This window comes from Calypte anna, chromosome 5A (assembly GCF_003957555.1).
Source record: "Calypte anna isolate BGI_N300 chromosome 5A, bCalAnn1_v1.p, whole genome shotgun sequence".
Lineage (NCBI taxonomy): Eukaryota > Metazoa > Chordata > Aves > Apodiformes > Trochilidae > Calypte > Calypte anna.
The window spans coordinates 17,546,912-17,568,998 of NC_044251.1; the positions used below are offsets into that span (position 1 = coordinate 17,546,912).

Genomic DNA, 22,087 nt, shown 5'->3' on the forward strand with positions numbered 1-22,087 from the left:
AAGAGGCAATAATTTGAGAAAAAATAGGAGAGTTCACTATTCAAGGTTAAATTTTTCTAGAAAGACTTTTAATGCTTGGTTACAGACAATAATCTGCACAGAAGAAATAGAAACACTTTCAAAGATGCATCCAGCCCAACTGAAAATGATAGATTTATATTACCTAATTATTCATCTGAACATAATGACTCTCAGTTGCCTATGCAAAGGATTATAACACTTCAAGAAAATATGGAAAGAGGTTTGCAAGTATAAAAGATAATACGAGAAGAGAGCTCCCTTTTTCTTACTATGTTGTATGTTCTCTTATTTTGTTTCTCCTTTAAGAGTCGTACAGCTGGTGTTTGAGAATGTCTCTTTAAAATTTAATAGACACCTGTTTTCAAGGAAGATAAATGAAAGCCAACTGAAAATTTCCTGAAATGCTATCAAATCCAGAATTTCCAGTATGCCAAACTATAAGTTTTTTTCCCTCCAACCCTCTGAAATACCATGCTGGTGTTTGGTTTTCCCTCTGCAGCTTCTGATCTTTGTAGGAATGATAAGCCCATCTTTTATGTTTGCATGCAAAAATGCATTTTTCTTCTCTTAGTTCTTCTTAATGCATGTGAGGGGGAAAAAGCAGGAGTTGGTGAATATTTATTCAGGCTGCTTTGACTGCATTTTTTTATTTAAGACATAAATCAAATTTGGAACTTATTCTTTTCTGAGGGAGAAATAGTTTCTGAGTTTGCATGTGCTTGTGGATCAGTCATAGGGATGGTACTTCTGCTTTTGCTGTGTAATACCAATTATTTGCATTGCTTTAAAATGTTTTGCATTCAAGTAGTCAGGCTGCACACAGATTGAGAGTTCAGCTGCAGATCCCTGCAGGATCAGAGCCACGGACCTCAGTCCTCCAGTTACCTGCATGTTTATCAGTAAACATTCCACCAACACCACAAGAAATCTTCCAGCAGGTGAATTTAAACAGTGCATGACTGCTCTGTGGGACCTGGCCCCAAGATTATTCCCAAGACAAAGCTCTAACCTAAGGATCGGAGCTACAAGTCTTGCTCACAAAGAAATACTTAGAAAGAGTTAAATAATTTTGTTAATTAGCTACTTGTTCATTTTATCTCACCGAGTGGCTCTGTGGCTCTTAGTTAATGTTTTAGCATTTATGACAGTTCTGTATGGGCATAGTGGGTTGCAGCTTCACGCTCCTTGAGATGGACAATGTGTTCCTTACACCCAGAAGTCTCATCCTGCGTTAGCAGCTTTGGAAGTGGAAAGAGAAGAGGTTTATTCCTTTATTAGTATATGCTGAAGATGTTTAAGGACACACAAAGGCAAGTGCTTTCCCAACAGAGTACACAGTTATCTGATTTGCAAAGACAATCCAGAGTTACTTTTTATTGTTCTGTGCCTGACAGTGCGTAGTGCTTTTATTCACATGCAGCAAGCATTGACTTTTATCATATTATTAGCATTCTAAACTCACAGTTTCAGAGGTTTATGACTCAACAGTGGTTTAGACTCAGTAAATTCAGCCCAGGAGCACTATTTTTCAGTGTAAAAGACATCTTTAGTTACTCCAGTACCAAGCAAAGCAGACCTTGCTTATTTCAGGCTTTTTAAAAGGTCTTAGATTACAAATCTAAAAAACAAACAAACAAAAAACAAACAAAAAAATCACCTTGAAAAAATGAAATCCAACATAGTTTCATTCTGGTGTTTCTCACCTTGCTAGCTTCCTTTGACATAATTGGAAAAAAAACGATAAGGCTAAGTGACAGGCATTTAAAATCAGCTCCTAAGAACTCATAGTGGACCATATTCCATATATTCCTGTGCAAATCTCACTGACATCAGCAGATACATTCTATACACATCCTAATTTTAAAATCCTGCATGCATAATCACCATTAGCATTGTTACAGTATCTTCCATGGCTGGATGAAACTCTGAATGCAGATTTGTACTATCAGCCATAATGGTTTTCTCCTGAGAGAAATTCAGAAAGCTATTCATAAGCTATTCTGGACTTTTAGGTAACTAATCCCATCTCACACTATACTCTCAGGTACTTTTTACCAAAGAAAATCAAACACTTCAGTATACATATTTATATGACAGACACCGTTCCAGTCTGGTGGATGAATTACATGCATTTTATAACAACATTCACTTACAGAGATGTATAGGTTTGTACATATTATAGTAACTGCAAAATAATGTTAAGCTTATGTTATAAGGTGACAGAGACCCAAAAATGTCATTGCCAAGTACACTGTACTAAATGTCAGATGTTTTCCTTTTTTTCATAAAATTGTGTGAGAAAGAGAAACTTTGATTTAAGTTTCTTGGGAATGGTCCATATTTATTACAGCCTGATAAATTTTTGAGCATGAGATATTGTGTGTTTAATTAACATTACTGCTGTGTGTTTAGGTAATTACCATTAGAAGACATGAGGACATATTGTACTTATTGCCTGTGCTAGAGCATAATGTGCAGGACTACAGCAACCACACTTGTTAAGCTGATTTTAGCATTTCTTCACACAGCAGGAAGCACCCATGCTGTGGTTTCTTAATGTACTCTTTAACTACTGCACTAGAGCACTGTACAATAAAAATAATAACTAATTATGATACTCGTCTTACCACTACTGCTGCTGTCCTGGTGACCTTGGTTGCTTTTTCAGGGTTCCACTATTCCATATCTTTCATTTCAGATTTTTATTTTTTAGATTATGTTGCTGATTATGTTATGAATTTTTTGAGGGCAGGTTTGTTGCATGGATTGTGATGGCTTCACATTTGTTCTGGTCTCCAAGGACCAGCACCAATAAATGTGAGAGTGACAACAGCAGAATGGCATATTTTTTCTGTTTCCACGAGGATGAAACAAAATACTCTAAATTAAGTTTAACCTTAAATGTATAATCTGTCCTTGGGAGCAATGAAAAAAAAAAAAAAAAAAAAAAAAAAAAAAGATACAGCATCTTCAAGCTCTTGGCATCCCTTACGAGAAAAAAATTGGTTCTAAGGGTCTCTGATCTTGTGTTTTAGTAAAATAGAACTGCACGGCTGACTGACAGTTCTGATCTAAAGCATTTACGTTTAAGTTTTGATCTCTCTGCTTTTGATTAAAACTAATGAGCTCATTTAATTCAAAATGGGAATCTCTGATAAGAGAAATAAGGTTGATGTGATTGGATTAGAGGGGCAAATTAAACTCTTAGAGCAGAAGTTTGTGCTTATATAGTGTATTAAAAAGCTGTTGGCGTATTATGGCGTGTTAGATGATGAGAAAAATTTCATAGTAATTCATATTTAATCAGAAGAAATGAAAGTACTAAATATAACATGGCTCTGCTTTTCCCTCGAGTGATAAAGAGCTGTACATTTAAAATGACATCAAATTCATGCTCTCTGAAACAAAAAAGTCTTGAGAGAGACTCTAGAGAAAGGGGCACTGTTGTCGGTTATTTCATCACAAGAGAGTTGAAATGTCACAAACACAAAACAACGTGACCACATTAAATCAAGGACAATTGGATGCAATCCTGAGCTCATAAACAAGTGGTTGTGTTTCTGTTAGCTGCATAACAAATGCTTTTTAAAATACTTGGTTACTTTCTACTAGTATTTTCGTCAGTTCTCCAGAACAATAGCGTAATAAATAACTTTTTTATTAAGTGTTAATCACTCACTGAAGCTGCAAATTAGTTGATCTTCAATACTGCTTGCTTATTTTAAGCTGCTCCAAAATTTTCTCATGAGCAATATTTTGGAGTGTATTTGGTTATCAGAGCTAAAAATAGCAATAATAGAAGTTATTTAGAGAATATCTAAGGGCTGACTGCTGTTGTAAGAACTATTTTATTATGGTTTGTTGGAAGAGCATTTATTTACTAATTTTAGTGGCTACAGTTGAGGATGGGAGAAGCATAGGTGAGATCTGTAGTTTCATTTTTTTGAGGAAATAATCTCAATTGAACTAAAATTATACTTCATTAGTGACCATTTAGTCAATATTAACTTACAATAATAATAATGCTGATGACAATAATAAAAATATGTATAATTTCCATGAGCATTTTTGCCTTCAGGTTGCTCAGTGCTTTATTGATAATAATTAACCCTCAGTAATGGGGTAACCAAGGCACTCAGAACCATCAGTGACTCATGGTAGGTATCATTGCAAGCCAGGACAGGAGACTGGGCAATAAAAGCCTGCAGAATTTGCAGCCTCTCACAGCAGACAGAATTGCTTCCACGGTGAGACTTTGCCTTTCATGAAATACAGAACATCTCCATAGTTTGTAAAACAGTGCCATACCCAAATGAAGTAACTCTAGCTGTAACAAAATTGTACAAGAAAGAGTTAATGAGACAAATCTCAGTTAAAAATTCTATGGGGAAAAATAACTTGAAAATGAGACTTACTGAGTGTACATATATTTTTCAAATTTTTTCTGCTAAGTAAACATTTTCTAAACGAGGTAAATTGATTACAACACTCTTAGCATCCATCAGTCATTTATTTTTAGTGAGTTCAAGGATTGCACCTGAAAAATAGCTTAGAGGGCATGTATAAAATCTAAATTATGTGTATATGTATTTTTCTGTTCCCTAGTGGAATCTGCAAGCCCCAGTTTACTAACCACTGACAACACTCTAGAGCGCTCTTTTTTCATCCGAATGAAATCTACACTGACCAAGCGAGGAGTGCACATCAAATCGTCGGGATACAAGGTAAGGGTTGCACTGTACCATGAAACACTGACATCTTAAATTATGTTGATCCATGTTTCCGGGACACATTAATAGATAGCAAAGGATCTATTTCACATTTGCATATGTTTCATTCCTTCTGTTAAAGAATCACAAATACAGTATTTCTAGCCTGAGGTGTTACACTTCCATTAAATAGATCATTATTACAATAAACATTGATGGTAACAGCATGATAGCCTTCAAAAGAGCAACACTTTCAGACTAGAAGTATATTTTACTGAAGAAGGTGAGACACGGTAACATAATTTGTCCATAGTGGAGAAATACTGCTCATTTTATTAGACTGCAAGTCAGCTTTCAGTTGTGTTTTTTCCCAGAGAGGCAGGATTTCTTCATGCAGCCAGTATGCTTGAGCTATTTAATTTTGCTACTATTCTGGCTGAAGGAAACAAGAAACCACAACCAGTACTTTTCCACCATTTTTCTTTCATTGTCTGAGGGGCATCTGCTGCTGGGAATCATATTTGCTGGATTTCAGACTCTTTTAAGATATGAAAGTCTCTTGTTCCTTATCAGCAGTAATCTCGTTTTTCTTCAGTCATATATTGCTTATAGTGCCTGTAGCTATCAGTGGCTTTACAGTATACTAAAACTAGAAGGAATAGCACATTTTTAAGATTGTCAGCTTGTGGAATGAAATATGTCATCCATTAAGTATTATACAAGATAAAAGAGTCGTGTAAGAAACTGAGTCTAGAATGTGTGTGTATTTAAAGAGGTTGCTTGCCAATTTCATTTTAAAACTTTCAAAAGCGTTTGCTTTTTTTGTTTTTTTTTTTCCAGAGGAAGGGTTAGTGGAGCTTTGCAGTAAAATTCTCCAGTTCACTGTCCAAAAAAATTATCTGTGAATATAGCATTTAGGTAGTCTAACTGACCTGTAAAAACCTGGTAGAAATGCCTTCTTTGCAAACAAATTACTAGGAGACCATCTGAACTTTATCACTGTCTCTTCTTGAACTCCTGATAATCCAATGTTAGCCCAGCACCAGAACAGGACATATTTAGAATGTGTTGACTTCACAAGGTGGGCTTTTTACTTGTTACAATCAGTTTTCAAAAGTTACAGTAGACCCGTCACTCAAAAGGAGGACACAGTGATGTCTATTAATAAATACAGGTTTATTTCTCTTTTAGAGCTTCTGATGCCTCATGGAAAAACTGAAAACCATAAATGAGATGTCACAGGTATAGCAGAATGAATTTTGAAAGATCAGCTATCATTTTTAGACAGCTTTTCCTTGACACAAAGAATGACTAAAACGTATAATAGTCAACAAAACTGCCTGTAAATGAAACATTTGTTTCCTTCCAAATTTTTCCATGAGGCATCAGCAAATCAGCCTGGGTAAAGCTGCATAAACAGTGTGCAAGTCCTAGGCATGTGAAAATACAGAGGAATAGTTCTGCTTTTTGATTTTTCAAGGATTTTGTAAATGAGTGTTTGGCTGAATTCAGCTGTGTCCAGCAGTATGAATTGTACTTTGACAGTTTTTAAAAAAGCATTGTTCTTGGCACTCTATGTTCTATGGAAGGATAATTATTCACAGCCTCAATGAGCCACAGAAAAATTGTGTATTCATTTTAGAAGAGTTTGGTCACGTGAGTGTCTTCTTAATTGAGTGTTAGGAACTGCTTTGTTTAAACATCATTCTCAGTTGGTGTATTAGACAAGCATAATACAACTCAACTGCTACAGTGAACTTCATTCACCCTTTTAGGAATGCTACCAATATATTCACTGATTTCTAAAAGTCCAGTGCCTGAACCAACTTAAGCCTTCTTGAATTTGTTCAGATATATATTTTAGAAAAATTAAGAAAGATGCATGAGATTTGTGGATGTAGAGCTGAAGCCATTATCAGAGGGAAGAACAGTTACATGTTGTTGATAAAGGTCGTGAGAATAGCTGGCTAAGTTCTGTGTCAGAGGTCCCATCTGTGAAGAGCCCCATCATTTACTCAGGAAACCCTATGCCAGCTGGGGTCATGAGCCCACTGACTCAGGAGCCACTGTCTCACACTTTCAGAATACAACAGGGCACTGAATTTTCCCTCTGCAAAAAGCAAGGGCTCCTGATTTCCCTTCAGCTCTTCTGTCATTGTGAGTGGGTAACTCTCCTGAAGCAACATACAGACATTAATCAGGAAGAGTGGTGCTGGGAATTCTGTATCTTTTGTGAGTCAGGTTTTAGTTGGGTCAAAGGTACTCTGCTCCCCATGGATTCAGCCCTCCATCAGTGAAAACATTTTCATCTTTGGGATGTGGTTGTGTTGTTCTGAACTTGTACTGAGCTCAGAACCACATCTCAATATTTTCCCTTAATTGTGGACTCCTGATGAATGGCTTCTTTATATAGGAAATGATTGAGGTGGTCCACAAGATGCTTAGCCAATTTTTAAAGTGAGTGATCCCTGCCTCAGAAAAATCACATACAATTGAAAACAGTCAGAGAATGAGATGGATTAATCATTGGGGTATATCTAGTCAGGACTAATTTTCTGTCAAAAGCAATGTTGGAACAAAACCCACCCTGATAGATTTTTACAAATATATACCTGAAAGAGACTGTTCCAGCCCATTCTGACACGAGCCATGTTTATAGTCCCTTCCTGGACTGATTTAATTAGTCCTGAATTATGCCCAAAGATGGACGTAATGGCCTTTTTTCCATGTATGATATAGCCTTAAACATTTAAAATGGGAAGGTGGTTATGTGATTAATCCTACCTCTCTTTCCCTTTCATTGTTTCCCAGCACCCTCCTGGAATCTGATTTTCTTTATGCATAATATTCTTATGCTCAGAGCTTGCAGAAAGAGCGTTTACATACAGTGCTAGGGAACTATTCACTTTTCTGTGAGTAAATCTACAATTTAAAAAAAAAAAGTCAGATAAAATGTAGTCAGCTGATAAAAAAACACTGCAAACAAATAAAAAGGAAAAAATGGTAATTTCATTCACTGCAAAACTCAGAAGGTATTACCGTTATAGCTGTTGTCTAAGATACATGATGCAGACTTAGTGGGTTTTTTTCTCCTGAAAATGTATCAAATCTTCCTTTTTTCGTATTTTTCGTATAAAAGATAGTATTGCATCTCATTTACAGTTCTGTTGTCTCCATTTTATCTCCTATCCCATTTGCTTTCCTGTATTTGAGAGCTAAAGTTCTGTCCACTTAAGTCATCCCACCTGCACTGTTTCTATTGTCCTACTTTCTCACACGTAATTTTAATTGAAAACTACTGTGTTCAAGTCCAGTGATACATTACCCACTGCCCTGCAGTATGCTATGCTGTTATTTTCTTACATTTACTTTCATGTTAGATTGTGTTAGGATTTTCTTTGCTCAAACCTTTAGGGCCTGATACTGGTCTCTTGAACAAAGCATAATTAATGGGATGAAGAAATGGTCAAAGTCAAATATCAGCAGAGCCAGCAGCTGACAGGAGTTTCTAGTTTGTCAGCTGATTACATCTGTTAGTAAATATCCATACATATTCTTTTACTGTATTATGGAGTTTCCCTCTCATAACAAGCTATTGCTGAGGTGGATAAACAAATAGGAAAAGAATCCCCTGTACTTTTACTGTCACTGTGGCAATCTCTGAATTTGGTATAACCAACATCTCTTGCCTCTCCATCTCCCAAGAAGTTGGTGACCTTGGTGATTCATCTGCAGAGTTAAGGGCATCTTAAACATTCTTCAGGCTCTACATTCCTACCTGAAGTAGTACTTCCTATCTGATGTGCTTGCTTTGGTTCATTCAGTGTCAACAAGAATAGTTTCTGTGTCATTAAAGCATCAAAGTCATTGGGGTCACAAGGCAACAAGTCTACTGCAGATTCTTCAGTGACTGGAAGTAAACAAAGGAGCTGTCATGTGCTGAGTGAAATTTTACAACTTTAGACTTCTGTGGCTGTGTTATTGAGAAAAGAAATATTTACTAGGTTACTCTCATACTTCTTGCCTCCAAGGGAGGCGTTAGTGTGTTTGAAAGTGACTTGGGATTATGGTGAAGCACATGCATAGTCCTTGGAGATCAATGACATGGACTTTTTTTCAGATATTTGTATGAAACTTCCAGGAGTACTGAAGTCCTTTAATATGGCATAGAATTGTCCATACTGGGCACAAGGGTAAATCCTGCATTGCTGTTTAACAGAATTGTAGCTCTTAGAAATGCCAAGAGCAGCTATTTACACCTGGTTGTCTCTCTGGTATTCTTTATGTGCAAGAGAATTGTGGAAAGTAGGCAAGCTTAAACAAACTGACCAAATAGCAATTAAGGGAGCAAAATTACCTTAATTATTTATTAAATCAAAGAGGACTGTTAAGCCTAACAGCATAATCTGAAGTATTGGTAGATGCACTGCTTAAAAATCAGTAAATTGCTATAGAAAAAAAAATGGTTGGTTTTGTTTAGAAATTTAAAAAATTGGTTTACTTTAGAAATTTTGCTATTTTGTTTCACATCCAATATCTGCATCTCAGTAATGGTGGATTCAAATTTGGCTAGCTATACCTCTCACACTTCAGTTGCTGTATATCAAAATATTCTAAATAGTATTTAAAACTTCATAAAAGTGTTTTCACTTAGCCCTTTCTACATGAATTAATCTTTCTTGGTTTGTGCAATGGTATCTTTCTACCAACCAGTTTAAAATATAAAAAATTTTGAGGCCAAGCTCTCAGATTTTGCATTTCAAATCATGAAACCAGAATTCTTTGAATGCCAATTTTGAAGATGAAAATTTAAATTTCTTCTTGAAAAATTATGTCCATCACAGTTCTATTATCAGAATTTTTCACACTATTCCTGCCTTTGCTCACAATTTCAAGTCAATTTTTTTTTTTATTTCTTTGTCAGAAGAACTTGAAGAGTTGGGCAAGACTTGTAGATCTCAGTTTTGCACTTGAAGCAAGTGCAGTTTTTGGCAAGAATTAGATTTTTTAATCCAAGAAGGCAAGAAAGCCAAGAACTCTGTAAGGAAGGCAAAATTATGCCATTGGTCTTACCTTGTGATACCATCCTCTTGATTCAATCCAAAACAGAAAATATTGTTTCCCATTTAAGGGAAAGATTCACCTGGAATTTAGAAACAAGATGCCCCTATTCCAGCATCACTCTAGGGACCCAGTATATCACGGGCCTGTTAAGCACACAGCAGAAGACCACCTTCCATTTCAGGGGAATAGGAAGGAGGAAGAAATAGAAGGAAGCTGGAGGATTTTTTGCATAATAATTATTAGTTCATATCTCAGATGTGGGCTGTTAGAATCAGATTTAATTCCCTCCTCAGCCTGAGAGAATTCATTTATCCCAGTTTCCAGCTTGGCCTAAATTCTTTTTTCCTCTTCTGGTAGTGTACCCATTTAAATCTTTTCTGTTAAGCATTTTAATCTGTCTCAGAAAGGTATCCTGACCTTTCTCTATAGGAAGAAAGAAAACTGTGGAATTTAGTATTTTATCACATGGCTACTGCCACACCTCCTTAATTGAGTGAAGAAGGAATAAGAAACCAACATCAGGAAGCATTATCTGAAGAGTTTTCTAAATGTCAGCACATGCATTCCCCAGACTTTTCAGCACTGGGAAGACTTAAAGGTAATTTGTCAGAGAGAAAGAACTGATCGAGAATTCACCCATGTAAATCGATGACCTTTTAGTCAAAAGGAAGTCTCTTAGCTAGTAAAGATGCAGCATTACTTATAAAAGAACAAAATACTAATGGGCCAATCTGAGTCTTATGAAGTATGTACTTGTAGATATAAAGATACGGTTCAAGAAAAGATGGTCTGCAACAGGATTAAGAAGTCTAGAGGTCATTTTATGCCTTGCTATGGAGCTGTGAGATTCTATTAGGAGAGCTGTCTGGAAAAGCATAGTTCCCATTCAGCATGAAAATACATCAACCAATTTTTTAGAAGTTAGCAGCAGCTACTAACATCACCTTTTCAAAAAACAAACAAAAAACCCTAAACAAACAAACAAAAAACCCACAGAAAATATTTTCAGGGCTGAGCATCTTTTAAACAGGATTTATAGCACTGTTCTATCATCTGGAGACATGAAGAGATACATGTCTGGAGACACCAGTATCAGTATATATTTCTGCTCAATATTGTCTTAAATGTTCCTGTGGCCTCAGAGTTGTGATTTTGTTGCAGTGTGTTCCAAACTGAAACAAGAAATCACAAGCTGTATTCTGAAACAGAAGAAAACATAAAATTGAGCAAACACAGATTACTTTCTGGGAGGTGTTCTATTTTCATAAAAACAAAAATGTTATCAAATATTAAGTGATGTGAAAAGATAATATCACCAAATTAACAGCAATTGCCTTTGATTCTGATCTTTAGGCAATATAATTCATAAGCTACTTTCTTAGAAGTAAGTGGTTGTAACAGTGACAGAAAACTGAGAGATCAAGATTTACTCTGATATATACTAAAATATTCATAATGAACAAAAATTACCTCCAAGACAATTCTGGTATTCTTTCAAGAACCAAGTTCTGTCGAGCCATAGGGATACAAAATGTTTGGTGCACTTTTATAAGTAGCACTAATCATCTAAATGTGTAATAATGCAGTGTGGAACCCATTGCAGTATTAATAAACAGAGATCAGTGTGTGGGATAAGAACAAGAGTGGGACCCAGAAAATCCCTCCCATTACACACTTAAAGAAAATGTATCATGCTCTAAGATGGGAATGCCTACTGAAAAAGAAAGTTCTTCAGTCCACAGAGTTGTCTTATGATATCCACCATTTCTGTCTGCCACTGTTTATTGTTAATGATTGGGAATATGATTTATGTAGGAATAAAGAAAACCATGCGGTGCTCTGGGAAGAATCACCAGGCAGAACTTGGTGCAGAACAGACAGATGCTGCTGCCAACATCCCTGCTCCACTTGGCTGTTATGTAACTGCTGCCAGTGGATGTTTTTATCACCTCCCTTTCATAATGTAAGCACTGCATTAGGTGTGCAAAGGCAAGTACTAATCTCTTTTGAAATTATTGCTACCACTTCCAAAGGTTCAAAGTTTTGTCCAAAATATGGTTAGAGAAGACAATAAGTTCATACACTGAAAAAAATGTAACCAGCATTAAACGAATGGAGATGAATACATCTTTCTGCTCTTCAGAAGGTACTTACAGTAGCCGAGTCATCTTTCCACTGGTAGAACTTCATTCAGTGTGAAACAGCTGATGAAATTCAGACCTAATATGAAACTGAATGAAAGGTTCTTTAACTTGCATTTCAGTGAATTTTGTGTTTGAGAAAATTTGTTTCTGATTGTTGCACATTGTCTTCATCTGGAAAGATGAGATCAGTTGCTGTTAAATAGAAAATATAAGTCTTGAATTGGTAGTCATAAGAATATAATCTTGAAATCTTATGCAAACGTAGGTATATATTTAGCTTTTGTAGAACTGTGAGGGGTTACCTAGAGGGAGAAGACCACATTTTTGCAAGAGAGTATTTTTCACTATTTCCTCTGCGATTAAACATTTTTTGGAAAAATTTCATTCTAAACAAAGAATGCCTTCTAGGATTAAAGTTCTTCCACTTCTGTGGAATGTAGATTCTGATAATATTTTCATTACACTCCAATCTGGCCCAGGCTATATTCATGGGTAAGCAGAAGTCCCCTTTAAATCTATAGTTTATGTGTAAGTAACACAGGCATCAGGGAAAACCATAGCTGTTGAACTCTGTGAGGTAAAGCTGTGGTTTATCACCTGTCTCCACATTCATTTCATAAAGTAAAGGCCACCATGCACCTTCCCTTGAATAGCTAAGGTTGTAGAGAAGAACATTTTACATACCAGCTACGGAAGGTGGGACTCATTAATAGATTTTTACAATCACATGTGCTTTGAAGTTTAAAAAGCAGTAGAGAAAATCTTACAAACAGATGGAAATATTTTTAAAGCTATTTAAATATTCTCATTCCAAATTACCTTCCTGAGATTTTTCCTTCATCGTTAATTCTTGCATTCAGTACATCCTGAAATATTAGCTGTCCACAACTGATGAGGATCAGGCTGTTTCTTTGCCCTCTTAAAGGTGAATCTTTCTGAAAGTGCCTTTTTTTCTGGCTCTCTTCTCTTCATATCTTTTTAGTGATATAATAACTGCATTAATTTATTTGTGTTGTGCAACAATGATAGAAACCCTGAATTATGATTTTACCTCATCATGAACTTGGAAAAGCATCTACTTCTCACTTATTTTTTTTTAACCTATAGTTCCCACATGGTTTTTAATTTTTCTTTTACTTTTTGTGCATGTTCTTACCTGCACAAAGCGTTACATTTTATTGGCTTTTTCCTGTTTCTTATACTGTAATTTATATTAATGAATGTACTTTTGCAACCCTCCTCTGAGGCTAGAAAGTGCTGACATACCAAGAGATCAAGTAACTTGCCAAAGATAACAATGGCTTTTTGTGTCAGAGCCAACTGTGATTACATGCTGTACTTTATCCTCAGCCTTTCTTCCTAGTGCATGAATATTGTCAAATCATCTCTGTGTTCCAGCACATCACACTTAATTTTTTCAGCTTGGTACTTCCTTTGTTTTGATAGTTGCCCTGAATAAGGAAATTGAGATGCCAAATAAGATCACATAGTGTGAAGTTTAGCAGAACCTTCACAGAAAACCCAGAAAAAAATGAACTCCTGCTCTAAACTGGGCTACCACTGGCTGTGAAAGAGACACCCCAAAACACTTTTCCTTAGCAAAAGAAATAATGTAGCAGCAGAAAAACACATTTTCCTGCCCCTTGGTTTTAGCCCAAGGGAGCTCCCTGAGGTTGCTGTTCATACCACCAGGTTGTAGGAGAGTAGCAGAGCTGGTGGCATCCACCTCCTGGGCTAGCAGCTGCCTTGTCTCCTTGAAAACTTTGCCTTTCTTGTTTCAAGAACAAGCAAACTATCTATAGAGACTTTTCTTTTTTTTCAGTTTGATTAATATTTTTTCATATTCACCATAGATTTCTCCACCTTGAAGATCTCCAAGCTTTATCAACTAGCATCAAGCAATACATGTAATAAGCACATTTAAAAATTATAGGGAATCATTATACAGTCTGGCTTTTTGTATTTGGACCAACATGAAAATATAACAAATCAAAATGCCTCATGCACTCATGAAGATTGTACCACTTTGCAGCTGTACTTCACTGACTTCCTTCATGAAAAAGTGGTTGCATAAGGTTCAAGGACCATCACTCACTCAAAAGCCAAATTTTAGGATAGTTTGCTGTCATATCAAGTAAGGTTCCCTATACCTGCTTATCTGACAGAATGGGAGAACAACGAGCATTTCAGTGACGTGCCCATTCCCAGTATGCCTTAGATGCAGATAGTTGTCAAAGACCATAATGTGATGCTTTCATTCTGCTGACTTAACGTAGTGCAATGACTTCTGATTATGGTTCTAGACACTGTATGCTTGTTTTACCAGAAAAGAAAAACAATGATGAACATTTCAGGCCTTGTTTCACAGGAGGAGTTTCTATAGTCTAAATGTCCTCTTTCTCTATTGTCTAGAATGCACAGACACCACTATATAACCAAGTGATGCCATTATGCTACTGTTTTGAGTATGGGGTCCAATTCCAGGGCCCTAAGCATGAGAAAGGACATGGAGTGGTTGGAGCAAGTCCAGAGGAGGGCCACCTAAATGGGCACAGGGGTGGAGCACCCCTCCTGAGCTGTTCAGCCTGGAGAAGAGAAGGCTCCAGGAAGAGCCACATTCCATTATAGCCACATTCCAGTACCTGAAGAGGTCCCACGAGAAAGCTGGGGAGGGACTTGTTACATGGGTGTGTAGTGACTGGACAAGATGTAACAGTTTCAAACTAGGAGAGGATAGATTTGGATTAGGATGGTGAGACACTGGCACAGATCGCCCAGGGAAGTTGCAGATGCCCCATCCCTGGGAGTGTTCAAGGCCAGGTTGGATGGGGCTTTGAGCAACCTGGTCTAGTGGGAGGTGTCCCAGTCCATGGCAGAGTGGTTGGAACAAGATGGTATTTAATGCCCCTTCCAACCCAAACCATGCTGTGTTTTGAAGTGTTTAAGCATGCCTCTTGATTTGTCTGTTTAATGTGCTGATAATATCTGAAGAATTTGGTTGAGCTAATCTGCTTTTCCCGATGGAGAAGGAAGAATATAGATGTTTGGTGGGGAGAGTTTCAGTTTCTTCTTTTTACAACATCATTAGGAAGCTGCCATTCTAATAATAATAATTCCCATTTGACATCATGGAGGTAAAAAGAAATCACAGCTGACATCAAAAATGAGGTGATATTTCAGCAGTATTATTTCACTGAAGATAAAATGGAAGCCTTTATTACTCCCAACGCTTTTAAAGAAAGCTGAGCAAGGCTTATACTGACCCTGGGGCTTATATACCTTAATGCATCTGTAGCCAGTATGAAAAAGAAATTTTAATTGTTACTGCTACATTTTTTGTCGGTCCCTCCTTAGAACCAATAATTTTGTGCCTACTTAAAGGAAAATAATCACTAGCTGAACACAGGCTTGGGAGAGCACAATTATCTACATTATTTAAAATTAATGCAAAAGGCCCCAAACAAATGAAAACACTGAGTGTATTACAAGAAGTGGTGATTTCCTTACAAACTTCATATTGCAGCCTTTACTGGGAATTCATATGGACTGCATAAAGCAGTCTGAGCTCTGAAGAGGTTACCCTGTAGAGGGTTTCAAGTTTTATTTTATTTTTTATGGATAGGTATTTTATTCTCTCCAAACTTCTTGTGCACATTGCTGTGTGAATTGCTTGCCATTAGAGATCCACAGCCAAGGTCTGTTTTATCAGTTGTAAACAATATGTTTTCCACTTTTGTTTGTGATAGCACATTAGAAGCTTCCATTCTCTTTTCCTTTGTACAGACATATTCAGTTATAATTCTAGTCTTTGTATATTTTTCCATCCTAAACCAAACAATATAGAACACCAGGGGCTCTACCCAAATATACTTGGAAAAGAGTGTATCTGTCACTAAGTTTGGCAAAATTTGGTATTTCTGAAATTTGAGATCTGTTCTCGGTCTACTGCTGGGTTTTTTGGTTGGTTGGTTGGTTGGTTGGTTGGTTGGTTGGTTGTTGGTTTTTTAAAGGGGACATATGAAGAGTATTTTAGACTACAAGCAATTAGAGCAACAGGATGCAAGTTTGGTGCCTTTAAAATTGAGAATATTGCTCTAATTGAAAGAAAGTTCAAGAAATATAGTCTTCCCAGGGCTTCACTTACAGAATCAGTTGCATACTTGCAAGTCTCCTCTATGTAACAAGAAGAGCTTGAACAAAATATTTCATAGTTTTTTCACAACCAAGCTTAAGAAACTTGTAATTAAATATGTGTTGGGATCATCACATTATTTTGTTCCAAGCAAATATGTTTATAACAGAGCAGTCACAGCTCATCTGCTGTTAAGTTACTGCTTCTCAGAAATAAGATCTGAATTCTTACAGATACACAAATATTTATTAGTTATAAGCCTTAAAATAAAATCTAAATTAGTAGTTAGGGGTTACAGTGAAATGTTTAGATCTGAAATGAACTCTGCACTTCCAGTGTGAATGGTTCTCATTCTATGTACAAATGATTTGGGTATTTTCCTCAAGAATTCATCTACACATGAACTTAATGCTTAATTTTCTTCCATGTTAACTCAGTGACTCCTTTAATTGTTTATATATTTTGCAAGGTCCAGGCATGTTTTTTCTCTGAAATATTAAACAAACATTTCTTTTCTTGAAAATCATTACCTTACTAGACTTCCTAACCAAGCAGCTGCTTTTAATTCTTGTGATCCTTCACACTGCTGAATTGTTGCCAAGACTATTTTGGTTGGGTAAATCCACCACTAGCCCCAGCACTGTGTTTAAGAGATCCCTAATGCAGTGCTCTGGTTTAATTAGCTCACAGGGCATCACTGAACCCACTCTGGCTTTCACATAGTCACATGCCCGGGGTTAGGAATGGGACAGAAGACACAGCTTTTCCTGAGGAAGCAAGGAGCAGCTTCACAACATACAAACAGGCATTATGGGTTGGTTTTAGTCACTTTATAGTCATATGCATTCATAAATTTTGATATGGTTGTAAGATGCAGACTTTGATGGTACAAAACTCAGAGAAGAGATTTAGATCACTGGAGCAAACACAGACAAAGTTTATGTTGACAATTCATCAGCTCCTCTATGTCAAGGGAAATTGTTTTTTAGTGCCTGCCTATTAGCAATCACATGCATATTATGAAATTGAGTTTTGGGGAGGACAGCCTGCCATCTGTCTTTTCTATATTTCTTCACAATGCATCATACTAAAGTTAAAATTTTCTGTGCTTCAAAATGGAGTAAAATATGCGATGTCTGTAATAGAGACTGTTGGAAAGAAAAATAGACTAAGTAGATATGTAAATCATTATAAACTTTATAAACAGGAAACTAGTGATGATGTACTTTACGTTTTATCTTTAAGTGCCCTCCACATCTTCCACACACCACAGTGCCCACTATGTGCTCTTACTCTAGATTTCAGGATTGCTAGGCTGATAACTAATGAATATATATCTCAAGGAGTGTGAGAATGTTTTCTTTGTAAACTCTTGGTGGTTCGTGGAGGGGCAGTTTGTGAAATGGAACTGCAAATGCCTGATGTGGAGAATGAAAAAGATGAGTTCAGTTTCTTTTCTGTGTTCTGATATGCTAAGATTTTATCAATAATATTGTTTTCCTGTAAAAATATCTGCCTCAGAGAAAATCTGCTGTGTAGCTGTCAGGATTACACCTCTCAGAATATGCCTGTGATGGTTCTGTTAAATTGATAAAAACAGAACACTCTGCTATGTAGAAGGATTGCTGAAAGAGTATTCCGAGGCCCTTTCATGTGTAACAGCACTTGTATGGCAGTACATTTATTGTGCTATAAATTCCATCACTGATTTTGGCCATTTCAAATTGATTCTTCAGTAACTGTAAGTAATGAACCTTACAGAGAGAGACAAGGGGAAAAAAAAAACCCACAAGGCAATAAACTTGTGTCTGTAGGAATACAAATTGTAGAGTTCATTTAGCCTGTTTTTATCAGATCATGCAGCCAATATCCAACAAATCCAGAAAATATATCTAATGAAATGTCCAGTGCCATCACTCTGGCTTGCTTTAAATTTAACAGCTGAACCAGTATTCAGTTCTTCTAAGCACGTATTTTGCAAGGTGTCCAGTGGATTTTACCTGAGATTTAAGGAAGGTGCTTAGCATAAGTGGATGACAAAACAGGAGATATTACAATAGGAGTAACTTAAACAAGATAATGAGCCAAATCCTGAGCTGTTTTATATGACCTCAGCCATACCAGGCATCACTGGATCTCACAGGGGTGCAGACCAATGTGTTACTACTGACTCCCCTAGTCAGGCTATATAAAAATCTCAAAAATTTGGATGTTCCCAGCCTATTTCCCTTTCCTTACTAAAAAGTTCTGCTGGATTAAAAATGGTTACAAAATATATTTTCTCCAGATATGTTTAATGATCCCACAGTTTTTAACAGAGGATTTATATGCTTGCTAAAGATTTCCATAAGATTGTTTTAAAGCCCATGAAAGACAGAGTATTCCAAGGCTGTTCTATAGAAACCCACTGATACAGGTTTCTTAAATATCGTATATATTTCCCACAATCTTATCAGAGGTTGCCAAGATCATTCAAACTCTTGCAAATAGACCACAGATCAAAGTCCATGGGATTAAAGCATATGTGAATGTACATATATGTTCACCCCTTCATTTATAAGTGACGAGCTAGCTTCACATTTTAACTTAAATGCTGAAAAGACTGAAGTTTTCTTTTACGTAGTTTTGATGACATTACAGGAGAGAGAAATGAGGCAATGTTTTATTTTCTGTGCAAAAATAAATAAATACCTTGGTTGGTTTCCTATAAGCCCTGCAGCACTTCCATGCATCACAGCTTTCACATTCATGTAGCTTACAGTCTGCATTGAGTGCTAAATTCATTCCATGTGTCATCTTGTACCTAACTGTGCAGATATATCTGAACCTCTGTATTGCCTGTGAGAGATATTAAATACTCATGTTGAGAGCAATATGCTTGGGTCTAGTCTAGCTTTATACAGGCAACAGAGAAACTCATTATTTAAGGCATATTCCTTGCCTCTCTGTGTAAGAGAAGTCTATTTTGTCAGTTTGTCCAGTTTACAGCAGGAGCCTGAATGACACACAAAGGGAAAGACGCAGAGACAGAGGCTTTCAGTTAAACACCAAATATCGTGAAAGTCATAAGATAATGGGAGCTGGGAACACTGTTTTTTCTCTCACTCTCTGCTGTTTAGAGCTGCAATAAGTAACACAGTGAGATCTTGTGAATAAATAGCCCCTGGTAAACAAGAGCAAAGAAACCTTGCTCATTATCTTTACTCTCCTTCCGAATAAATATTTTAGCCATCAGAAATGAGTGTGTCATGAAGGGCAAATGAATGGGTATTATTCCAGGTGAGGAACACTTGAAGCTGCACAATCAGAAGGTTGTTATGAACATAAAGATGCTGTGACCACTGTATGATGGGGCAAGGTTACCTTTTATTTCATTAGGACCTGAGATGTGTCACACTCCTAAAGGAGAGATTCCCAGCCTTGCAAAGAATAAGTCCAAGGTGTTCAAACTGACTTTTGGTTAGGGCTGCACCGAATGAGAGACAGAGCTGCCCTGATTTTTTTCTTGCTATTGTATTAAATTACATAGAAAAACCTAGTCAGATATAGGGAAAGGCTCAGTGTGAATTGACAGATGGCATGCAACCCCCCTGCTCTATCTCATTTATAAGTATGATTGATGTGGAGGTAATTTCTTGATAACCTGTTTTAAAAAAAAAAACAAACAACTAATTCTAGGTGGTAGGTTAGTAAAAGAAAATTAATCTCTGCATGTTAAACTTGCCAGCTTTTGAATTAATTGCATTATTATAAAAATCAATTAATAAATGTTAAGCAAACAACAGAAAATCAGTGAATTAAAAATTACTAAATTGATTCCAAGAGCAGCTAAAGCAAGAAGCTTCCATAATTCTTCAGTGTAGATCCAGGAACACCAATCTTGTCTCATCCGTTCTTGCTTCCCATTTATCCACATCTGGCATTTAAAACAATGCTGGTTTATTATGATTTTTACAAATAAATTACTATCTATAATCTAGCTTGCTACATTAAATGGATTATAGAAACAAATCATAAATAGTAGTCCATTTGTAGCTGTCAAGGAGAAGGTCAGAGCTTTGCAAAGACCATCCATCTCCAAGAAAAAGTTTTTTCTTTAAAGAGAAATCACATACCTTGTTCCTTGTTTTGTTGGACTTCAGCTTGGAATGACAGCAGTTTCTCGAAACTCACCCACATATGGGTGACTTGACATTTATATTTTCAGATTGCTCAGAAGTTTCAGGAAAAAGCTTAGCTTGACAGTGGAGGCTTACAGGTCACATGTCTGTGGAGAGGAGCTTGAGCCTGAAATTCAAACATTTATGACCTATTGCTACCACTGCCACTGAACACACAGCTTGTATGTCTCTATTAATTTATCACTATTTTTTCACTGTGTTTCACAGAACTGTGCAAAATAAGTTTGTATACTCATTCTCAGTTTTTGCAGGAGGTCATACAGATATTTGTTTCATGGAGGAGGTCTTCTAGTAGACATGCTCCTTGCATGTAAGGTAATTTATTGTGCTTAATTTAAATAGCAGTAAACACCTTCCTTGTGTCTTAGCACAAGGGAGCTCATAACCTAGAATGTATCCACTCAAACTAAAATAAAAAATTAATTGGTAGACATCTGAGAAAATATCTCAAAGAAAAGTCAAAGACTTCTGAACCAGCCCTATCCCTGACCAAAAGTCTGAAAGAAATTAACCTGCCAGAGGAGGGAAGGATCTTCTCATGGTGCTTTAAAAAACAGAATAGAAGAGTGGTCAGTTTTCTCAGTGTAAGTGGTCACTGCTGCTTTTTTCAGAGAGATTGCTGTCCATGGCATCTTTGTCTTAGCATGTCCTTAAATTAAATGGTAACCACAATGAACAGGAAAGTTAAAGCACTTATTGGATTCTGAAAATGTAAGTCTAATGTCAAGAATAACCCAAGAGCTTCATGAATCTGTGAAGGGGCAAGAAAATAGCAGATAAAATTAAGTTCAGGTACAAATAAAGTAATAACCTTGGAAAAAAACAATGCTGACTTCATTTGTACAAGAAAGAAATCTAAACCTGCTGTTACTTCTCAGCGAAGATACCTTGGAGTTGTAATGGGCAGTTTATGAAAGGAATAGCTCAGTGCTCAGTAGTAGTGGTGAGACAGAGTGCTAAGAGATTATGAGGAAAGAAATGAAAAATGAAACAGAAAATGTCATTATACCACCTTATAAATCAACATTTTTCCTTTATCTTGAATACTTCTGCACTTATCTCATCTCAAACTTCAAGCAGTAGAGCAGCAAAAAAATGTGGAACAGATAAAATATACCTAGGAGATTCAGCTTGGAAGAAAGGTGATGTAGCCACTTTCCACTATCCCCCAATGCTCTGATAAACTCTATACACAGGATAGGAACCATCAGTGTATAAACAAGGTGATTAGCATATAATTTTCTGCATTCTCTCAATATGTAGGACGATGTGGAACAAAACTGAAGTAGTCAACAAGTTCAGAAGCAAAAGGAGGTATTTACCTATTCTGGAGTTCAACAGTGAAATTCATTGCCACAGGGCACTATGAATGCCAAGAGCTTACTAACAGCACACCTTTAGTTTAGGAACTCCAGGGAGATAAGATGTTTGCCTAGTCTGATGCTCTTCCTTAGTCAGACTGAGTGACACATTGAGGATGCTGACTTTGGTTTGACCTGCTACAGGTGCTCATAGGGACACACATTTGCTTCTCAGGAAGGGCTGTAGTGATGTGCCTCAGACTTCTACAACCAGAGTCTCTGTAAAGCCACTTCAGAGCTTGGTACTTGCAGTTTGAATGCCAGTTGCTTTCTTTATCAGGGCCATGTGAGACCTATTTAAAACTGTTCAAATATAACACTGAGCACATTCAGGGAACTACTGAGACTGTGTGTTGGCCAGAATGTGACATGACAGAAGACTCTTGCCTTCCATCCTATGGTGATTCCTTTTCACCATCTGGATGTGAAGCCATTACCAGGCGCCTGCAGCAGCTTTTCTGAAATTCACAGTTGC

General features: G+C 36.7%; 1 protein-coding gene across 7 annotated transcripts in view; it reads left to right on the forward strand.

Moving 5' to 3' along the window:
• The window catches only part of NPAS3 (neuronal PAS domain protein 3), a 582,470-nt gene that overhangs the window by 521,904 nt on the left and 38,479 nt on the right, over window positions 1-22,087 (forward strand). For all 7 annotated transcript variants that reach the window (XM_030452107.1, XM_030452109.1, XM_030452111.1 and 4 more), the window contains one exon: window positions 4,627-4,745. In XM_030452107.1, coding sequence (XP_030307967.1) covers window positions 4,627-4,745 — 119 coding nt within the window. The remainder of the gene's footprint in view (window positions 1-4,626; window positions 4,746-22,087) is intronic.